General features: G+C 34.9%; 1 protein-coding gene across 1 annotated transcript; it reads left to right on the forward strand.

The window, feature by feature from the left end:
- Positions 1-9204: 9204 nt before the first annotated feature.
- LOC123200892 (exopolygalacturonase-like) lies at positions 9205-21241 on the forward strand. The gene is made up of 5 exons (XM_044616274.1): positions 9205-9243; positions 9339-9372; positions 13832-13992; positions 20094-20393; positions 20492-21241. Exons 1-5 carry the CDS (start codon positions 9205-9207, stop codon positions 21239-21241), a joined length of 1284 nt encoding a protein of 427 aa, XP_044472209.1.
- The last annotated feature ends 3579 nt before the right edge of the window (positions 21242-24820 follow it).

Genomic DNA, 24820 nt, shown 5'->3' on the forward strand with positions numbered 1-24820 from the left:
AGATATGTCTAGCTCCATATTTAATTGTCTTCTTAACCTTATTTACGTGGTGGTCGATTTACAGATTTGGCACTAAGTGGGCAAGCAGACTGAATGCAACCCTACTTCTATGTTGGCCTATAAGATCCTTGAAAATTTATGTAATATTCCTAAATTAATAAAAGGGCAATTTGGCCATTTTGCTAATTATTTGAATAAAAATATGTATGTATATTTATAAGCCACTTGTTTAGGTAAAGGATTATGAGAAACACAGAGTCTATTTCCCACCACTTATGCGCAGGCGTAACGTATTCTTCCTACCATTTATATTTGTCCGAGTAACGCTTGCTAGATATAACTCTCCTGGAAGCCGTTTTGGAGGAATAACGGCATAAAAGAAATGAAACAGTTTTCCAGAGGGCTCTCTGCTAGGTTTTCATATTTGTTTCTTTTGCACAAAGAAAAATATTCTCATCTTCACTACATAGTTGTTACATTGCCAGCAACATTTTCTTACGCAGCCAAAGAGAAAGAAGAATCTTCCGTTCGCCGGTCAGAGAAAGCGGTCATCGAGGAGACTACTGCCACGCGAAGACGGACGTGATCGCCGGAGGAGAGGTAGGCTTTTGAACCACCCTTCTCTACTGCATCTATATTCTATGAAAGCAGTTGATATATTTTTATGTGTGTTTATATATATATATATATATATATATATATATATATATATATATATATATATATATATATATATATATATATATATATATATATATATATATATATATATATATATAAATGTTTCCAGATGTTTAGTTATTATGGTTATATATGTGTATTCTTTACGTATATATAAGGAGAATAAGTGTATGAATGCATATGGGAATTCAGAATTTTTTTAAGCGGTGATGATGGGTTGCAATATAATTGTTGAAATAATTGTTGCATAAATTGATGGAATGTGATTCGGTGGTTAGACATATAAAGAAAGAAAAGTCTGGGAATGGTTTCCAGAAAAAAAAAAAAAATAAATAAATAAAAAGAAACATAGGTTGTCTATACCTTTTATTGCAATAATTTTCTGTGAATATGATTTTGTGTATATATATGTGTATGAGTATGCTGTTGAGATTTTCTTTTGATTTCCATGAGGATTGAAAGTGAGGATTTTAGGATAGACGCTTAGAAAAAAAAAAAAACAAAAAGAAGAGAAGGAAGGATTCTGTAAATGTGGCTGTCTTTCCAAATCAGAATTTTTTTAGAGTTTATCGGCATAAATGACGCACTGCTCAGAAATATATCTTGCATATTAAACGTATAATATACACACCTGGTAAAGGCGGAAACTTCCGTCGTTTGGCTTAAAGATAGAATTTTCGTCGCCAGTTACAGATGAAAATATTACAGCATGCATTAGACTTTATTTTCAGCTTCAGTGGCATGTATGTATCCATATGCGTTATGGTGTGCATGTATATATGCCAGTAATACTCTGAAGGCCTGGTTGTCATGAAGTTGTGGAAAATTTTGAGTGGCTAATTGTGTTGGATATTTTTGTATTAAATGTATGTTTTATCTCTTTGGATGAATCATCATAATGAGCTGGATTGCATGATTGAAATTGGCATGTGCTGAGAATTAGATTGTTGAATTTATAAAATAATAATATGTTACGTGCGCCTTATCATGCAAAGTTTGGCTTGTTGCATTTATTAAGTAAATAACATGATTTTATATATATATCTATAATTAATTCTTTTCTTTTAATGGCTGAATGAATGAATTGAAAGTTCAATACTTTGGATGATGTTTCCGTGGGTTAATCTTTGAATTTTAGTGGATAAAAATTTCATAGATTAAGATAGCTATAAACAAAGGTATAGCCAATTAATGAGACATCTTGGTTGCACATAAAGAGAAAACAGAGTTAGTTGATATGTGATATCAACGTGAGTGACACCTGAGACGGGTGTTCAGATTTGGTAAAAATGGATATATAATTGAAACAGATACCCTCCAAAATGATGACGTAAGAGGCACCTGAGATGGATGTCCAGTTGAGTACATCTGGGATGGATGTGACGGTGAGACTCAGTCAAAAATATCCATATGAAATATCAAATTTATTAAAAAGTTTACTAACTATTGCAATTTATATATTTATTTTGGGGTGTTGCAGGTAGGGAAAAATAACGAGGCAGGCAGGGAGGCGAGTAGATCAACACGTTGAACTGCGCTTCGGCTATATTTATTTTATTTCTATTTTGATCATGTTCACAATAATTTATTTTATGGAATCCATGCATTCTGGAACTATTAAATTATTTATATTCACTGAAGTTTAATTTGAGACATTTTGACACAACTTTCTTTTGTATTCCAATAAGTACTATATGATGATTTTTCATAAACATCAAATTGTATTTGATAGTTATCATTAGCAAAAAAAAAAAAATTATTAATTACTGTTAAGGGGTCCTTTTCGAAATGGGATGTTACATTTTTTGGTATCAGAGCATGGTTTTGGGACCCAAAAAAAAAAATGAATGAAAAATGATTTCTTTCATAACATGTTTATAAATCAATAGCTAAAGCAGTGTTGATCGCTCCCGCGCCCTGACCTCTGTAAGTAAATACCTGCTGTAGCTATTGATATACCTTATTCATAGTACTATGCGGTTTTGCAGAAAGAGAAAGAGAAAGAATATGAGAAGGTCTAGCAGATTAAATACTCCCATCCCAGAGGAAAGCCATTCAGAGGCACCGACACCAACACCGGCCCTGAACCCAGCACCAAGGATGGTTGAGGTATCTGAGATCAGAAATATTGTTTAAGAGGTGCTGAGAGAGCACCGAGAATTATCTGCTAGTGTTGGGCATTCAGTTAAGGCACCCATGGCTACAGTTCAACAACCACCTATTTAACAGCCAATTCAGCCCCCAATCCAACAGATGGTTAACGTAAGGGGACAAACACACCCAATTTATGGATTAGCAGGTAGATATCAACCGCCAGAATTTAGGGGTACCACGGATCCAATCGTGGCCCTTGAGTGGATTGAGGCTGTGGAGGAGGCCATGGCCATGTTTACTATGACCGATCAGGAAAAAGTGAGGTATGCTGCATATTTACTCAAGGGGGATGCCAAGGCTTGGTGGAGACTCATGTGTACCACTAAGACTGTAGAGGGTATGTCATGGGTCGATTTCAGACAAATGTTTGATGAAGAGTACAGGTCAGCAGATTCTATGAGATCTCGGACTCAGGAGTTCTTCAGTTTAAGACAGGGTAACATGACAGTTCGAGAATATTCTGCTCGATTCAATGCTCTTGCTGTGTATGCCCCAGGAGTAACTGGTACAGTTCAAGGTAGGATGGAGATGTTTGTTCAAGGACTCTGAGCTAGCATTGCTAAGGAGGTGATGGTAGGGGAGCATGCCCCCACTACCTATTCTGAGGCTTTAAACAGGGCCATGCGGGCAGAGATTATGTTGGAACGTATAGATCGAGAAAGGGACTCGCAAATAATAGACAGAAGGATTAGTCATGGAGCAGTTCCAAGAGAGATGACCAATCGGGGAATAAGTAGAAACAGAGACCGAAGAGGAAAAAGAATCTTTGAGTCAAGAGGCCTAAGAAGAGGCGATAGAGACAAAAGGCCCCGTCAAGAAGAATTTCTCGCATGTCAAAGATGTGGTCGCAGACACCCGGGTGAATGCATGACTGGTCAAAGAATCTGTTACAGGTGTGGACAACCAGGGCATTTTGCTAGAGAGTGCCCTACCAGAATTGGTGTGACTCCAGCAAGACCAGAGCGACCTGTAGGTGGAGGACAGGCCAGGGTATACACCATCGCACAGGCACAAGCTGAGGCCTACCCATCAGCTGTGACGGGTCAGTTATTTTTTTATACTATTCCTTTATATGCTTTGATTGATTCGGGTGCTACACATAGTTTTATAGCTCAGGGATTAGTCGAGAGAATAGGGCTAAAGCCCACAGAGGTAAACCACATCAGTATCGAAATGCCTGATGGTGACAATATATTAAGTAATAGTATGTTGTTACATTAAACAGTGGTGTTAAAAGGCCGGGAATTAATAGTAGATTTGATCATGTTTGAGATGCCTGATTTTGATATGATCTTGGGAATGGATTTTCTTAGCAAGTATGGGGCTGAGATCGACTGTAAGAAGAAGAAGGTCAAATTCAACTTGGATAATGGTGACAAGTTCTCATTTGGTGAAAGTCGATTATTAAGCATGATGATTAGCAATATCAAAGCTAGAAAAATGTTGAGTAAGGGATGTATTGGGTATTTAGCACATGTGGTGGATAAATCTAATTCTGAGTCAACTCCGAGTGTGGAAAGCACTCCAATGGTCTGTGAATTTTCAGACGTGTTCCCTGATAGTTTGCCAGGACTAGCACCTGAAAGAGAGGTAGAGTTCAGCATCGAGTTGGCCCCAGGAACAGCACCAATATCGAAGACACCTTATCGTATGGCCCCAGCAGAACTTCAAGAATTAAAGAAGTAACTACAGGAATTACTTGATAGTGGGTTTATTCGACCGAGTCATTCGCCATGGGGTGCACCAATCCTCTTTGTAAAAAAGAAGGATGGATCAATGCGTATGTGTATCGACTATAGAGAGCTCAACCGAGTGACCATTAAAAATAAATACCCACTACCAAGAATCGATGACTTGTTTGACCAGTTGAGAGGAGCTACGGTATTTTCGAAAATAGACTTGAGGTCTGGATATCATCAAGTTTGAGTTACAGAGAAGGATATCCAGAAAACTGTATTCAGAACAAGATACGGACATTACGAATTTGTGGTGATGCCTTTCGGGTTAACTAATGCCCCAGCAGTTTTCATGGATCTGATGAATAGAGTGTTCCAAGATTGGTTGGATAGCTTTATAGTAGTCTTTATTGATGACATTCTTATATATTCTAAGACTCGGGATGATCATGAGCAACATCTAAAATTGGTTTTACAAAGACTAAGGGATCAACAATTATATGCCAAATTCTCTAAATGTGAATTTTGGTTGGATCGTGTGATTTTTCTAGGACATGTGGTCTCAGCTGATGGTATTTCCGTAGATCCGAGTAAAGTAGAGGCGGTGATGGAATGGCAGAGACCGAGAACAGCTAAGGAAGTTAGGAGTTTCTTGGGGTTAGCTAGCTATTACCGATGGTTCGTCGAAGGATTTTCCAAATTAGCCTGACCATTAACAGAATTGACTCGTAAAGATGTTCCCTTTTATTGGTCTTCGAATTGTGAAGATAGTTTCCAAGCCTTAAAACAGAGATTGACTACGGCTCTAGTTTTGACTCTACCAACTGATGGTGAGGAATATGACCTATATACAGATGCATCGCATCAAGGATTTGGAGCTGTCTTGATGCAAAGGGGTAAAGTAATTGCATATGCCTCTCGCCAGCTAAAGGATTATGAGAATAGGTATCCAACTCATGATTTAGAGTTGGCTGCGGTGGTATTTGCCCTTAAGATTTGGCGCCATTATTTGTATGGGGTAAAGACAAACGTGTACACCGATCACAAAAGCTTGAAATATTTCTTTACTCAGAGAGAGTTGAATATGCGACAACGTCGATGGTTAGAATTGGTTAAAGATTATGACATGGACATCAAATATCATCCAGGTAAGGCTAATGTGGTAGCCGATGCTTTGAGTAGGAAGGTAATGTTGTCTCACATGACTATATCCCCTGAGTTACAACGAGATATCCTTCACGAGCAAGTTGAGATGGTCACAGGGTTATTGGCTGGATTGGATATCAGATCGACTCTATTAGATGAAATCAAAGTTAGGCAGATTTCTGATGAGTGGTGTGCACAAATGATACAAAGGGTTGCTGAAGGACTTGAATTAGACTTCCAAGTAGTTAATGGGGTTTTGAGATTCAGAGATCGTGTATACATCCCTCAAGATGATGACTTAAGAGCTCGAATTCTAACTGAGGCACATTGTACACTTTACACTGCCCACCCCGAGAGTATAAAAATGTACCAGGACTTGAAAAGAACTTATTGGTGGCCTGGTATGAAAAAGGCAGTGGCAGATTTTGTATCAAAGTGCATGGTTTGTCAACAGGTTAAGGCAGAACATCAGTGACCCTCTGGATTATTGCAACCTTTAACCATACCCGAGTGGAAATGGGAAGAGGTCTCAATGGGCTTTATGGTGGAATTACCAAAGGTTAGAGGTGGATTCAATGCCTTGTGGGTTATTGTGGATCGATTGACCAAGTCAGCACATTTCATTCCAGTAAGAGATAATATGGGCACAGATCAATGGGGACAAATCTACGTAAGAGAGATAGTCAAACTTCATGGAGTGCCGAGGAGGATCGTGTCAGACAGGGATACACGACTTGTTTCAACTTTCTGGCAAAGTCTACAAAAGGCATTAGGAACCCGGTTATCCTTTAGTACAGCATATCACCCCCAATCTGATGGTCAAACAGAGAGGGTTAATCAAGTGATTGAGGATATGTTAAGAGCATGTTGTCTAGATCATGGGATGAGTTGGATTGATGTTTTACCTTTGATGGAGTTTGCCTATAATAATAGTTATCAGACAACTATTCAAATGGCCCCGTACGAGGCCCTTTATGGGAGGAAATGTTGATCACCATTGCATTGGGATGAGATTGGAAAAAGAGATGAATTGGCTAGCGCTTTAGGGCCTGAGATGACCCAACAAATGATTGATCAGGTGAGGTTGATCCGAGAAAGGATAAAACAGGCCCAAGATCGACAAAAGAGCTATGCTGATCAGAGGAGACATGACTTGGAGTTTGAGGTTGGTGACTATGTGTTTGTGAAGGTTGCTCCGTATCGACATGTTATGAGATTTGGTAGAAAAGGGAAGTTGGCACCGCGTTATATTGGGCCGTATGAAATCATCGAGAGGATTGGTAAGGTGGCATATCGGCTTGCATTGCCACCAAACATGAGACGTATTCATAATGTGTTTCATATATCATTGTTGCGTAAATGTCTTGGTGACCCATCCCAAGTGGTTAAAATAGAAGACGTTGAGTTAGCAGATAGTTTGGTATATGAGGAGCGCCCTGTACGAATAGGGGATCGACAAATTAAGATACTTAGGCATCGACAGATTCCTTTGGTCAAGGTTCAATGGCAAAATCATCGGGCTGAAGAGGCTACGTGGGAGTTGGAAGAAGATATGAGGCAGAGATTTTCTCAATTATTTGAGTAAATTTCGAGGCCGAAATTCTTTTTAAGAAGGGAGAAATGTAATATTCCTAAATTAATAAAAGGGCAATTTGGCCATTTTGCTAATTATTTGAATAAAAATATGTATGTATATTTATAAGCCACTTGTTTAGGTAAAGGATTATGAGAAACACAGAGTCTATTTCCCACCACTTATGCGCAGGCGTAACGTATTCTTCCTACCATTTATATTTGTCCGAGTAACGCTTGCTAGATATAACTCTCCTGGAAGCCGTTTTGGAGGAATAACGGCATAAAAGAAATGAAACAGTTTTTCAGAGGGCTCTCTGCTAGGTTTTCATATTTGTTTCTTTTGCACAAAGAAAAGTATTCTCATCTTCACTACATAGTTGTTACATTGCCAGCAACATTTTCTTACGCAGCCAAAGAGAAAGAAGAATCTTCCGTTCGCCGGTCAGAGAAAGCGGTCATCGAGGAGACTACTGCCACGCGAAGACGGACGTGATTGCCGGAGGAGAGGTAGGCTTTTGAACCACCCTTCTCTACTGCATCTATATTCTATGAAAGCAGTTGATATATTTTTATGTGTGTTTATATATATATATATATATATATATATATATATATATATATATATATATATATATATATATATATATATATATATATATATATATATATATATATATATATATATATATATATATATATATATATATAAATGTTTCCAGATGTTTAGTTATTATGGTTATATATGTGTATTCTTTACGTATATATAAGGAGAATAAGTGTATGAATGCATATGGGAATTCAGAATTTTTTTAAGCCGTGATGATGGGTTGCAATATAATTGTTGAAATAATTGTTGCATAAATTGATGGAATGTGATTCGGTGGTTAGACATACAAAGAAAGAAAAGTCTGGGAATGGTTTCCAGAAAAAAATAAATAAATAAATAAATAAATAAATAAAAAGAAACATAGGCTGTCTATACCTTTTATTGCAATAATTTTCTGTGAATATGATTTTGTGTATATATACGTGTATGAGTATGCTGTTGAGATTTTCTTTTGATTTCCATGAGGATTGAAAGTGAGGATTTTAGGATAGACGCTTAGAAAAAAAAAAAAAAAAAACAAAAAGAAGAGAAGGAAGGATACTGTAAATGTGGCTGTCTTTCCAAATCAGAATTTTTTTAGAGTTTATCGGCATAAATGACGCACTGCTCAGAAATATATCTTGCATATTAAACGTATAATATACACACCTGGTAAAGGCGGAAACTTCCGTCGTTTGGCTTAAAGATAGAATTTCCGTCGCCAGTTACAGATGAAAATATTACAGCATGCATTAGACTTTATTTTCAGCTTCAGTGGCATGTATGTATCCATACGCGTTATGGTGTGCATGTATATATGCCAGTAATACTCTGAAGGCCTGGTTGTCATGAAGTTGTGAAAAATTTTGAGTGGCTAATTGTGTTGGATATTTTTGTATTAAATGCATGTTTTATCTCTTTGGATGAATCATCATAATGAGCTGGATTGCATGATTGAAATTGGCATGTGCTGAGAATTGGATTGTTGAATTTATAAAATAATAATATGTTACGTGCGCCTTATCATGCAAAGTTTGGCTTGTTGCATTTATTAAGTAAATAACATGATTTTATATATATATATCTATAATTAATTCTTTTCTTTTAATGGCTGAATGAATGAATTGAAAGTTCAATACTTTGGATGATGTTTCCGTGGGTTAATCTTTGAATTTTAGTGGATAAAAATTTCATAGATTAAGATAGCTATAAACAAAGGTATAGCCAATTAATGAGACATCTTGGTTCCGCATAAAGAGAAAACAGAGTTAGTTGAAATGTGATATCAACATGAGTGACACCTGAGACGGGTGTTCAGATTTGGTTAAAATGGATATATAATTGAAACAGATACCCTCCAAAATGATGACGTAAGAGGCACCTGAGATGGATGTCCAGTTGAGTACATCCGGGATGGATGTGACGGTGAGACTCCGTCAAAAATATCCATATGAAATATCATATTTATTAAAAAGTCTACTAACTATTGCAATTTATATATTTATTTTGGGGTGTTGCAGGTAGGGAAAAATAACGAGGCAGACAGGGAGGCGAGTAGATCAACACGTTGAACTGCGCTTCGGCTATATTTATTTTATTTCTATTCTGATCATGTTCACAATAATTTATTTTATGGAATCCATGCATTCTGGAACTATTAAATTATTTATATTCACTGAAGTTTAATTTGAGACATTTTGACACAACTTTCTTTTGTATTCCAATAAGTACTATATGATGATTTTTCATAAACATCAAATTGTATTTGAGAGTTATCATTAGCAAAAAAAAAAAAAAATTATTAATTACTGTTAAGGGGTCCTTTTCGAAATGGGATGTTACAATTTATTATAGGCATAAACATACGGCCATCTTTATGGAAATGATAATGAAATTTTTAAAGAAAATTAAGCTAATTGTGGTTGCTGGATTTAAAAAAAAAATATATATCTTTCTCCATTACTTGACCTGTAACAATCTGTAACATCCTATTATAAGATGATAAATTACATATTTTGTTTGCTCAAATATATAATAGAATGACCTACCATTAAGATGTTATCTATGTAAATGTCTCTTTTTCGAAAATGAAATTAGAAGTTTGAGTTCAGATGAATGTGCATAAATCCATAATATCTTGATAGTCCTTACAATATAATGAAGAGTTTTTAAGATATTTTAACTCATAAAGTTATGTAAGAATAAATTAATTAACCTACAAAAATGGAACGAAGAAACTTTGGTAACAAAGAGAAAGGACTGAATCAATTCAAGAGATAGAACATATACCATTCACTTCTACATTAGGCATTTTAGTTTCTTTATAATTATTCTTCAGTTTTCCTTATTCATTAAACAATACAATTTTTCTCTTTGCCTTATGCATGAATCATATATTTGTATAAATGGATCAGAATCTACCTGCTATGAATCATGTGAATCATTTCGTTACGTTTCTACTGTCGAGCTCCAGATATGCCCACACCTTGATTCATGTTAGGCACAAATCCTTCAAATTATTCTACGTGAATATATTCTGCAAATTAATTCTTCATCATCACAAAAAAAAAAAAAAAAAAGAGACATACTTATACATTCCACAGCATGCTCAGTACGCATGTTATAGATTCTGTAAGCACGAAAATTCCAAGCTACACACCTTAATTTATCACTACTAGAATAAAATTTCCCAAGGTTTTTTCTATCTTTTAACACATGACATTTGCAGCCAAAAATATAAAACTCTGACAAATTGAGTATTTTATGTTTCCATAGTTCATAAGAGGTTTGCAATTTACTTGTCTTAAGAAAACTCAGTTGTTGATATGACAAACACCATTGATTGCTTCTGCCTATAGTCTTTGGGGACCCTTCTTTGCATTAAGTATCACTCTAGCTACCCATATATTGAAATAATCTATTCTTTGTTGGGTTATGGAGAGCGGAAGTAATTTTAAATTTATTTTCGAACACATAAAACCCCATGAACCCCTGTGGGATCAATTCTAAGATGATCAGCACAATATACATACATACATACATACATACATACATACATATATATATATATATATATATATATATATATATATATACACACACACACATACATAACTTGGCTACAATTGTTTTCAAACCCAGGGGAAGGGACGTAAGTCGATATCCACACAAAGCATAGATTCCAAGAGGCTCAAAAGTCTATAGACATACTGCTAGGAAGCTTGCGCTCAGGAAGGTATTTCACAGGCACAGGCATGCACTCTGTATATGGGTTAAAAAATTGTGAAATTGTGTTTCTTTATATAGAGACAATGTATGCCTCGTATATCATCATTTATGCATTTCTCTTACAATCCTTGAGGTATCTAGATTTCGAGGAGAATTATCCTTATCCAAAAACTATGTACGCCTATACATGGTCAATGTATGATTGTATGTAGTCCCAAATTATTCATACAAGTTTTAACTTTATCCAATTGGATAAAACCCAATCTCCACAATTTTTGTTATACTTAGCCACCTTAAGATTATTACATTTTAGTCTTTAAGTGTAATAAATTACACTTCAGTCTTTAAGTGTAATAAATTGCACTTCAAGCTTAAAGACTTTTCGAGACTCAAAATCGTCCATTTGAATTTCACACAAGATTCATCTCCAATAATCCTATATCTCTAAAGTTCAATCAACTTCTTTTGCGTGTGATATATAAGCTCTTCATTAGGCTAATAATGGATGGATTTGTATCAAGCTCTCGACCTGACAACCATCCGAACATAGACCAAAATTAATCTCTAGTAAGATACATGACCATCCGATCAATAAAGTATCAACAATTGACTCCTTACCTGTCAACAATTCAGTTACTTATATAATTCAATTATTTCATTATATAATATCTTTTCGAGGTTGATACATATACTTAGTATCTATCTAAGGATACATTTGATATGTATAGTTGGATGCTTGTGTCAACATTTGGACGATTTTGGATTTAGCAATGACTAAATCTTATAGTGATCACATAATGTGGTTGTTGATACTCATCAATTTTTGGCTTATTAGAAATATTAGCTTCTATGCTCAGAAGTGACGATCTTTTATTAATTTACCATAACATTTTATATATATCTCGATACTATCAATTATCACTTTTTTGACAATCCTCTATAAGGATTACGTTATACTAATGTCAAATCATACTGATTCTTATACAATATGGTCCGATAATCTCAAGTCTAAGGATTACATGTACCCTCTTGACAAATTTGTTTGATGACATGTCTACAACATACATCATGAATTGTACCAAGCTACCAATGAACAGTTTTTACCATCTTTTGATGGGGTAGTTCAATATTATAATAGTCCTAACTATATTACTAGCACCCTTGATCATGGTAATATCAAGATTACAAATATTTCTAAAACAATCACTTAATGTAAACATAAGGTTTCCACAATAAGTTGTTATGCTTTGATTCTCTCATCTTCAACTATTCTAAGGACATTTGTTTGGGCTTAAATATATACTCTTGCAGACAAGGGAAGTCACAAGAAGTTACATATATAACCTTTATTCATGAACTTACATCGTCAAGAGGATTGACTCTAGAACATCAACCCCAACATTGTTCCTTTGAACTTCCCCCATTTTGTTGCGGTGTTTTAGGGGTTGAGAGCTCATGCTTTATTATATATTTATCACAAATTTTAGAGAAATTAGCATTTACAAACGGTGTTCCATTGTCAATTTCTCATCACCTACTTATTTTGCAATTCTTTTCAACTTGCAACACTTAATAACAAGATTCTTGAAAGCAACAAAAGCATAAGATTTTCCTCTTAAGTAAATATACTCATGCGTATCTAGGGAATCATCTACACGTACATACAGATATATACCTCTTTCCACTAATGCTTTAAGTTTGCATTAGGCCCATGAGATCCACATATATTAAAATTCCATAACATCATAGGTGGATATGAGTAAACGCTTGTGATGAGTTCCGGTTCGCTTACTGACAAGACACACACTTTACCTTTGCCAAGTTCAAGCTTAGGCAATGACTCTCTTGTTACAACTTTCTTTGACAGTTTCATCAAGTCTCAATGGTTCATATGACCAAGTTTTCAATGCCACCTTCCTTAACCTCCAAAAATATTTTATTTTGGATATGTAAAATATCAATAAAACCATTAATATTTTTACTGACCCCTCTATATCATATTGTTATTCCAACGTTGATTCATATATAGCTCCTTCCATATTCATGCTGTTCCCCTAGTTAGGTGTTAAATTATGAAGAGCATGACACTGAGTTAAACAAAAGTGGCCTTTGAATCGATATTGATTTCAATTTCTGTTTTAATGCCATTCTTTACTCATTATATATATGAAAAATATCTCTTAATGTATATTGAAAATGAAAAATAACAAACTTTAAAATATATTAGTAGATAAGACCTCTTATAAACTGTTGCACTATAATACCATTAAATACAAAATACATAAAAATAATTTTTTATTTTTTTAAGTGTAATTTATTCACATTCGAAAAAAATGTTTGTCTTTATAAAGTAATTTTATTATAAATTAGTTCTTCAACTTTCATGCCTATTCTTTGGTCTACATTAAGAAAAATTGAAACAAAGTTAACTAAAACAAAAACAAAATAAGTTTTATGTTACAACATACTAAAAATGCAAGAATTAGTTAAATATTCTGCTAGATGTTAATGGCATGAGCTTTGTCATTGCACTATAAAATGGCTCCCGAGAGAAAAATCATATCATTTTATAATTAACATTACTTTGGGTGACGAGAAACCTAATTTGGCAAAGCTTGACTACTAGGCAAATAAATTTTTGAGAAACTGGTTCAACACATTGTTAGTATCTTTCAATTCAATAGGACATATAAAAAAGTCTTAGTGTATTCAATCAAATTTATTTATGAGAGTGTAAAGTCGATCTGGAGTCCTCTGTAATCACCATTTTTAATCCATCAACAAGTGTGTAGTAGAAAAGAAGACAAGAATAGGATAACGATGGAAAACATAACGAAGTTCATAGTGGCAAAGTTTGTCTTGGTACTACTTGTATCAACAACTACAGCTCGCTCAATTTTTGACGTTACAAAAGAAGGTGCAAAGATTGAAGCTGATATCAACCAGGTAATTACATGCTAATGCAATTCAAAATATGTATAGATAAGAATTTATCATCTCATTTAATCAATGTTGTTCCGAATTATTTTAGCCTTTAACTAGATCATGGAACAAAGCATGCGCAACAACTATCCCTAGCAAAGTGCTTATTCCAAAAGGGATATTCTTGTTAAGTCCAGTGACTTTAGAAGGTCCATGCAAAGCTGCTATTGAGGTTGAGGTTCAAGGCACCCTTAAAGCCCTAACCAATAGCAAAGTGACGAAGGATGGTAGTTGGGTCACTTTCCAACGTATCGAACACTTCACATTGTCAGGTGGTGGAACTTTTGATGGCCAGGGAGACAAAGTTTGGGGTACTTGTGGCAATAATTTTTGCAAAAAACTTCCCATAGTAAGTTTTTAAATCAGTAAGTAATTAATAACTGTGGTATATGTGAAACTAACTTTACTTCTTGATCGTCATTTGACAGAATATAAGGTTTGACTTCATCATCAACGGGTTTGTCCAAAATATAAAATCATTGAACAGCAAACAGTTTCATATTAACGTCTTGGGTTGCAACGAATTAACTTTTCAACGCGTTAACATTATTGCACCAGCTGATAGCCACAACACTGACGGAATCCACATTGGGAGATCCAATGGAATTAAAATAATAGATTCAGACATCAGAACAGGTGATGATTGTGTCTCCATTGGCGATGGTAGCAAAAATATATCAATCACCAATGTTAAATGCGGACCTGGTCATGGTATCAGTGTAGGAAGCTTAGGAAAGTTTGAGAAAGAAGAACCAGTGTTCGGAATCAGTGTGAGGAATTGCACTTTAACGAATACTGACAATGGTGTTAGGATAAAAACTTGGCCAGCTTCTACTGTTAACTCTGCATCTATGATTCATTTCGAGGACATTAACATGATTAATGTCAGCAATCCTGTTCTCATAGATCAAGTATATTGTCCATGGAATCAATGCAATGCAAAGGTTCCATCACGTGTTAAGCTTAGTAATATCAGCTTCAAGAGAATTCGAGGGACTTCCGCGACTCCTGTTGCTATGAAGCTTGTTTGTAGCAGTGGTACGCCATGTCAAGGTGTGGAGGTTGCTGATATTCAACTTAAATACATTGGAAAAGGACCAGCAATATCTGAATGTGAAAATGTCAAGCCCCTGATTTCTGGTGCGGTGAACCCGCCTGCATGCAGTAGCAAAGCTTAATTTTATTTCATATATTTATGGACCATATTATTCTGAAGGAATGACGTATTCAGTCATTTACGTATCAATAAAAGTAATTTCCTTTTTAATTGTCTTAATAACAACATTTACATTATGGTCTTATATCATAATTCATTGTCAAAATATTTTCCGTTATGGATATATAATTCATCATAATTTTTCTTTTGATACCCAAAACACATTTAATAGGTTCCGAACTAACAAAATATTTAATCAATTTTGTCTTAGCAACCGAAGCAATATATAATACTCATATATATCAGCATCTCTCTCATGTTTATCAGTACGAGATTTTCCTATGCGTATTGCAAAATCAGTTAGCAAGTTCCTTTTTTTTTTTTCGAATCAAAATTGCAATTTGAAATTAACAGTAAGAACTTTAATGTTTTCTCATGCAATTTAATCATTGGAAATCAACCCTCACGTCCATAGTTGTCTTTCTTCCTTTAGTTCCACGGAATGGAATGCTTGTTTCAAGTAATGGCACACTCATTTCAACTTCTTATCCTTAATACGACCTCCTTTTTTCTTGAAATGGTTTAATCATTTATAGAACTAATAATAAAAAACTTATCAAAACAATCATTCAGATTAGATGTTACGATTCTTCATCATTTGGAAAAACCCTTTACTTGCATTAGATATATCTTATATTAAAAGAACTTTTGTAATTAGGGTTTTTTTGCCCCTTTTGGTATTCAAAGATTAAATTCGATCTCTCTTCTTCTCCTTGAAATCATCTTCAATTTCAATGAAATTTCCAATTAATTGCTTGTGGTATTTTTGTTTTGGATTTTTCACGTAAAATCTTAGTGTTCTTATTCTCTTTTGAGTTGATTATTTGTTATTTATTTTTACGAGTTTCATGAGACAAGGTACGGAATCAATAATAATTATCATTTGCTTTCTCTTTTCTACTTGAACATGGAAATTGTTACTCTAGCATTATTGAATCATCCGTAACATTACTTAGTTTGTGTTGAACCAAAAATAGTAGTATATATGAAAAGTCTCCTGCTTTCCTTCCATTCTCATTCAATTCTTACTTCTACTTTGAAGACAAGAATTTCTTTCCATTCTCATGCTTCAAGAAAAGAATAACTTTATCCAAATTAAGGTTGCAAACAAATCGAACCGCTTGTGACTTTGTTCAATTATTGTAATGTTGAGTTCGAGCTTGTGGTTGCTTGGCTCGATGAACTCACAACTTTGCTTAAAAACAGTATCAATAGCGCCCTTAAAATTAAAAATTTTATACTCACACCCCTAAAATTTATTTATTTTATGTTGAATATGGGTAATTAATAAATATAAATTACAAGGTACAATTGTAATATTTTTACCTAAACTTGGGTTATTTATTCATAACTTGAGGTTCAAGCTTGGTATATATACAATTGAGCCAAGTTCGATTAGTCCAACACTACTTGGCTTGACTCTTAGACTTGGGATGCAACCAAACAGGCTTGAGGGAAAGATAAAGGATAAAATCATTCTAAGGAGATTAATTACATTACATACCATTCACTTCTCCTTCTGTAATTCTATGCGTCATTCTTCATCCTTATTCTCCTAACAATTAGAAATACAGAAATTTTAGGACATGGAAATTGTTTCTTCAACTATTGGTTCGATTGTCGAGAACATTACAAGGCACCTTCTCATGGAAAAGTTTTGACTCTACCCGGACTTTCTATTTATTTATTTTAGTAATAAGGAATCCACTTCAGTTAGATCACTATTTTCTCAACTAAACCGAGCACACCGAGTAAGATAAATCCTAAGTCTAGTGACCGACCCCCTAATTACTGAATTAAATAAGTCAAGAGTTTGATTTTCACTTCAGTTAGATCACTATTTTCTCAACTAAATCGAGCACACTGAGTAAGATAAATTCTAAGTCTAGTGACCGACCCCCTAACTACTGAATTAAATAAGTCAAAAGTTTGATTTCCACTTCAGTTAGATCACTATTTTCTCAACCAAACTGAGCACACCGAGTAAGATAAATCCTAAGTCTAGTGACCAACCCCCTAACTACTGAATTAAATAAGTTAAGAGTTTGATTTGTTATATCATCAGAAGAGATTTAAACTTATATTCTCTTATGTATAAAGTTTCTTTTTTTGTCACTCAAATTATCTCTTGAAGGTGACTTTCTAATTATTTGATAAGAAAATAGTATCTAAAGTATATGAAGAGGGATTTTTTTTTTTTTAAAGTTTGTAACTAGAAAGGGTTTTAGTAATAAAAATTACTATCATATTATATCACCTAATACACTTAAATGCTATAATCTGGGTGAACAATATTAATATAAGCCTTAAAGTTTATTAAACCTTTAGTGAAGTCTAATAACCTACTACATATTGGTTTCCCCCCCCAAAACCTATGTAGCATAACCAATTGAAAGTTGTCATTTAGTGGGATTTCAGGAGCCGAAGACCAGATAAATCTTACTGCCTCATGCCAATGCAGGGGCTTCCACACCCATTCTCAACTACCATCTGAGGAACTGACGATGAGTTCTCTTTACTACCATTTAAGGTATTTATCATTGCATCCACCAGTAAGTCTCCTGCCTCAGCAGCTTTGCGAGGAATGTCACAATGCTGCAGATAGAAGAATTTGTTTGATTAGACATACTGACATCATGTATGCTTGCACAGAGTTCAATGGCGCCTATAGCATTAGATCTCCAAAATTAAAAGAGACTAATTTGTTTTGTTCTAAGATACTGTTCATTGATAAAGGACCCAATAACCAGGCATAATTCTTCTATTTTTTTTTCTTAATTTAAACTGTCACAATGGAAGATGAATTACCAAAAAAAAAATCCCACCAGATGATGTCAACAAACTACAAAACATTTATATGATTGCTTCTTAATAAATAAATTTAGTTGTAAGAACAGATGACAATGCTACAGTAGAGAATCTGATGCTGCATGAGATGATGGTCTATTATTTTCAATTGCAACGTAAGCATCAATTTGCAGTTCATAACAAAAACTTCTTAACAATGGAGATCCACTACATTAGAGAGATTCAGGTTGGAAGGAACAAATATGATATACATTACCAATTAAAAATGGTAGGCTCATAAGCATAACTGATATTATTTAAGACCATCTTCGGAGATTCCGTGAATTGAAAAAAAATCATCAACAAACGGACGGGAGTTGAAAGGAAACCGTATATAGAAATAGTGGACTCCACTCAAAGTTCTTCATTGACTTTGTGCAGAAGCGTACTACTGGGAGTTCTGTGCATAAGAAGGTGTTTCAAAGGCACGAGTGTGCACTCTGTTCATGGGTTTAAAAAGCTGTAAAGTTGTGAAATCACTCTGTTTATGGCCGTACATAGATCATGTATGCCGATATATAATCCTTTATGCATATCCCATACAATCTGTAATTTATCTGGATTTTGTATTGGACACGCATAATGGATAATCCTTATCCAAGAATGATATACTTATCATAAGATTTTCCCCTAAGAAAATCAACTCATGCATATCTAGAAAAATCCTCTACACGGACATACATACATACATACATACATACATACATATATATATATATATACATACCTCTTTCCACTAATACTTTAAGTTTGCATTAGACCCATGCGATCCACACATATTAAAATTCCGGAATACCAGAGGTGGATAAGCGAGAAAAACGCTTGTGATGAGTTATGGTTTGCTTACTGACAAGGCGCACACCTTACCTTCGGAAAGTTCAAGCTTAGGCAACTACACTCTTGCTGCATCTTTCTTTGACAGTTTCACCAAGTCTCAATGATTCATATGACCATGAATCAATTTTTGAGCGATGACAAGAAAATTGGTTAGTCAAAAGATAACAATTATCACTTGACATTTTCTCCTCTAGGTCACACGTCATTGTCATTCATAACTTTACAATTAGTTATTGAAATGGAGTCAAAGAGGATTAATTAACCTTCATTTACCTCTAAAAATTTTTTTATTGTATATGTAAAATATCAATAAAATCACTAATATTTTCATTGACTTTCATTATTAATTTTGAACCCTCGATACTGTTATTCTAACTTTGACGTACATTTCATTCATAGCTCTGTCCATGCTCATGACATCCCCCATAGCTGGGTGTCAAATTATGAAGAGTGTGACAATTACCAAGTTAAACAAAGGCCCTAGGATATCGATTTCAATATTGGTTTTAAGAACCTTGCTTGCTCGTATATGAAAATTTTCCCTTAATCAAGAATGAAAATTGAAAATAACCAACTTAAAATTATATTAGTATATAAGACCTCTTATAAACTTTTGGACTATAAGACCATTAAATGCAAAATAAATAGAAATTTTTTAAGTATAATATGTTAGTATTTAACAAAATGTTTGTTTTATAAAGTAAGTTATTGTAAATTAGTTCTTCAACTTTCATGCCGATTTTTTGGTCTTCATTTATGAAAAATGAAACAAAGTTAACTATAAAAACAATATAAGGATTAAGGTACGTACAACATACTAAAACTACAAAAAATGGTTAAATATTCTGCTACAGGTTAATGGCATGAGCTTCATCATTGTACTATAAAATGGCTTCCAGAGAAAAATCATAAAGTGAGTAGCAGAAAAGAAGACAAGAATATATAGGACAATGATGGAAAACACAACGAAGTTCATAGTGGCAAAGCTCGTCTTGGTTCTGTTTGTGTCAACAACTAGAGCTCGCTCAATTTTTGACGTTACAAAAGAAGCTGCAAAGATTGAAGCTGATATCAAACAGGTAATTACATGCCTAAGGAAACTCAAAATATGTATAGATAAAAATTTATCATCTCATTTAATCAATGTTGTTTGGAAATATATTAGGCTTTAACTAGTTCATGGAGCAAGGCATGTGCGTCAACTATCCCTAGCAAAGTGCTTATTCCAAAAGGGATATACTTGTTAAGTCCATTGACTTTAGAAGGTCCATGCAAAGCTGCTATCGAGGTTGAGGTTCAAGGCACCCTTAAAGCCATAACCAATAGCAAAATGACCAAGGATGGTAGTTGGGTCACTTTCCAACGTATCGAACTCTTCACATTGTCAGGTGGTGGAACTTTTGATGGCCAAGGAGCCAAAGCTTGGGGTACCTGTGGCAATAATTTTTGCAAACAACTTCCCATCGTAAGATTTTTTTTAATTCAATCATATCTGTCATAAATAAGTAATTAATAACTGTGGTATATGTAAAACTAACATAAATTCTTTTCATCATTTGATAGAATATAAGGTTCGACTTCATCATCAAGGGTTTTGTCCATAATATAAATTCAATGAACAGCAAACAATTTCATTTTAACGTCTTGGGTTGCAACGACTTAACTTTTCAACGCGTTGGCATTATTGCACCAGCTGATAGCCACAACACTGACGGGATCCACATTGGAAGATCTAATGGAATTAAAATAATAGATTCAGACATCAGAACAGGTGATGATTGTGTCTCCATTGGTGATGGTAGCAAAAATATATCAATTACCAATGTTGAATGCGGACCTGGTCATGGTATCAGTGTAGGAAGCTTAGGAAAGTTTGAGAAAGAAGAACCCGTGTTTGGAATCAGTGTCAAGAATTGCACTTTAACTAATACTGACAATGGTGTTAGAATAAAAACTTGGCCAGCTTCTACTGTTAATTCTGCATCAATGATTCATTTCGAGGACATTAACATGGTTAATGTTAGCAATCCTATCCTCATAGATCAAGTATATTGTCCATGGAATCAATGCAATGCTAAGGTTCCATCACGAGTTAAGCTTAGTAATATCAGCTTCAAGAGAATTCGGGGTACTTCCGCAACTCCTGTTGCTATGAAGCTTGTTTGTAGCAGTGGTACGCCATGTCAAGGTGTGGAGGTTGCTGATATTCAACTTAAATACATTGGAAAAGGACCAGCAATATCTGAATGTGAAAATGTCAAACCCATGATTTCTGGTGCAGTGAACCCGCCTGCATGCAGCAGCAAAGCTTAATTTCATTTCACATATTTATGGATCATATTACCCTATATATACATGTTATATTCATTACTTGATGGAATGATGTATTTAGTCATTTGCATATCAATAAAATCATTTTCATTATTTCCACTACATATAGATATTTCTGTCCAATATCAAGGTCTATTATTAAAATATTGTCTATTTTAAACAAATAATTTATCACAATTTTGTTTAAAGTTTTGTACTTAAAATCCATTTTAACAGTTTTGAAGTTCATAAATTATTTAATTAATTTTATTTTAATATCTAAAACGATATGGGTTATTGATATATATTCAATATCTCTCATGTTTGTTGATACAAAATTTACCTACAGTATTACAGAATCAGTTAACAAGTTTTTTCAATTTTGGAAGTAAGCAAATTGCAATCTGCAACTAACAATTAGAACTTTAATGTTTTCTCATAGTCAGAAAATATGAGGAAATAGTTATGATTTTATATATGTTTTGTATAAGTGTACAATTATATATATATACACAAGAGAAACCTAAAATAGTTGAGGAGATAACAAACTCTAATTAATAGTAGTTGAAACAATAACAAACTCTAACTAATAGTTATCTCCTAATACGCTCCCCCACAAGCTAATGGTTGCATCGGACACAACCGAAGCTTGGAAGCAAACACAGAGAATGTCGACTTGGACAGCGGCTTTGTTAAGATGTCTGCTAGCTGATCTACAGAGGACATAATCCCAATTGAAATTGACTTGGAGGCAATTAAATCTTGAACAAAATGAAAATCAATCTCCACATGTCTTGTCCGGGCACGAAACACTGGATTTGTAGAGAGAAATACTGCCCTTGCATTATCACACCATATGTGTGGAGGGCGCTTCAGATAGACACCTAGCTCGTCAAGGAGGTGAACTAACCATTTGATCTCCACACAAACATTAGCAACTGCCTTGAATTCTGATTCCGTTAATGAATGAGCAATAGTCTGTTGCTTTGCATACTTCCAAGACAGTAAATTCTTACCTAAGTAGATAAGGAAACCACCAGTAGACCGACGGTCATCCGAACATCCAGCCTAATCCGCATCACTAAAGACAGTCAACTGAGTTAATGCATCTCTAGAAATTAATGAACAAACAGACATGGTACCTTTCAAATACCAGAGTAACCGTTTTATTGCTTGGAGATGGTTAGTAGAAGGTGCATAGAGAAACTGACAAAGTTTGTTGACAGAAAATGAGATGTCAGGTCTGGTGAGCAGTAGATATTGCAAACGACCACACACTTGCCTGTACTTTGAAGCGTCAGCCAATGAGAGAGGAGACCCTTGAGACTGTGTTAACTGTGTGCTAGCTGCCATTGGTGTGGAACATGGTCGCCAGTCTTCCATCCCCATCTTAGACAAGATATTTGAAATATATCCTTGCTGGGAAAGAAGTAGGCCCTGTGTATGTGAGTAGACTTCAACACTAAGAAAATGATGTAAATCCCTCAAGTCACATAACAAAAATTTATCAGACAATTTAGAAATAACAGAATTAATAAACGTAGTACGACTGCTAGTAATAATGATATCATCAACATAGACTAGAAGAAAATAGTACAAGTCAAGCTGACAATAAATAAATAGGGGTGGATCAGCAGTTGAGGACTTAAATCCCATATTACAGATGAACGAGCTAAATCACTAATACCAGGCCCGAGGTGCCTGTTTAAGCCTATACAAAGACTTCTTCAGTTTATAGACATAGTCAGGATGCAGTGGATTAACAAATCCTTGTGGTTGAACCATGAAAATGTCCTCTGCCAGATGTCCATTCAGAAAAGCATTACTAACATCCAATTGTCTGATGTTCCAACCCCTTGAAACGGCCACAAAGAGAACTGACCGAATTGTAACTGGTTTGACAACCGAACTAAATGTCTCTATAAAGTCAAGCCCATACTCTTGAGTATACCCACGCGCAACTAATCTTGCTTTGTATTGGTCCACTGTACCATCAGGCTTTCTTTTAATTTTGTAAATCATGTGCAACTTTCCTAAACAACAAGATGAACACTTAGACACTGACACTTTTGAAAAAGAACAGGGTAATTGAAACCGTTGAACAAGTTGACGAACAGTGCAAAAATGAGGATGACCAAGTCGAGCATGCCAGTTTTCCAGAGTAACCAAATATGCCATAGCCTCCAAATGTTGTTGTCCCTGAAGTTGGCTACACAACTTGTAAAGGCCCAACTCACTTTTGCCGTGCAAGAGAATCTTCTTGGTAGTCTGATCCTTCACAAGACAAAAATCAGGATGAAATTCAAAAAAACAATTATTATCATGACAAAACTTTTGGACAGAAAGTAATGGCTTGGTAATATTAGAAACATGGAGGACATTGTGCAAGTATAAAGGTTGAGAAGAGAATGAAGCTATGCAACTTGAACCAACATGAGAGATAGGCAGTTTCATACCATTACTAATGATGACACCATCCTTACCCTTGTAGTCATCTAAAATTGTCAGTGAAGACAAGTTTGGCATCACATAAAAATTAGCACCAGTGTCAAGAAACCAAGAAACAGGAGAAGCCGCAGATGAGGAAGAACCCGCCTCTGAGGTCGACGGTAAAAGAGAAAGATGAGCCTACGGTTTCTGTCTTTGGAAATGTTGATGACCAAATAGTGGGACAAAGTTCTCATCAAAATGTCTCTTACAATCAAAGGCTTTATGATTAGACAAACCACATATTTGACAGGCATCAATTGAGGATCGGCCTAGGCCAGATTGGAATCCAGTCGAAAAACCACGTTTGTCGCATTGGCCACGATCACGACCATGAGAACTAGAGAGAAACTGAGTTGAAGAGGAGTTCAAACGCTGAGCGAGATTAACAGTTGGCAGTGTAGATTGTTGAGCCTTGAGAAGCAATTCATGGGCGACCAGTTGTCCATGTAATTCATTAAACATAACTGGTGTTGTGCGCTGTTGGAGACCACCAATGATGCCATTATAGTCAGATCCTAATTTGCAAAACACAATTGCATTGAATTCTGAATCTGAAATTGGTTGACCGACAAGAGACAGAGAGTCGGCTAGAGCTTTTGCTTGATATAGGTGTTCTAAAATAGATTTGTCATCTTTAGACAAGTTGTGTAATTCAATGTGTAATTGCGTGCGTTGAGCATGACTAACCACACCATATGCAATAGCAAGAGCTTTCCACACTTGTGAGGAGGATGTAAGACCAATAAGCTGTGGGTAAATTTCTTCTGTGATAGATGAAAGAAGCGAAGAAAACAAAATCTGGTCCTTGGTGAACCATGTTGTATAGGCCGGATTTGGTTCTAACTGATTGGTAATGGGATTAAGAATTTCTGTTGGTGGAGAAGGTTTAGAACCATTAAGGATACCATGAAGACCATAGAAATTTAACAAGGGAGTGAATTGCAACTTCCATGAAACATAATTTTTTGAGGTAAGTTTAATGGAAAAGGTTTGATTGATGTGAGATATTGGAGAAAAAGATGGTAGATTAGAAGAAGAAGAAGAAGAAGAAATGATTGTAGAGGTTGATGAGGAAGATGAATTGCTCATTTT

Source organism: Mangifera indica, chromosome 2, assembly GCF_011075055.1.
Source record: "Mangifera indica cultivar Alphonso chromosome 2, CATAS_Mindica_2.1, whole genome shotgun sequence".
Classification (NCBI taxonomy): domain Eukaryota; kingdom Viridiplantae; phylum Streptophyta; class Magnoliopsida; order Sapindales; family Anacardiaceae; genus Mangifera; species Mangifera indica.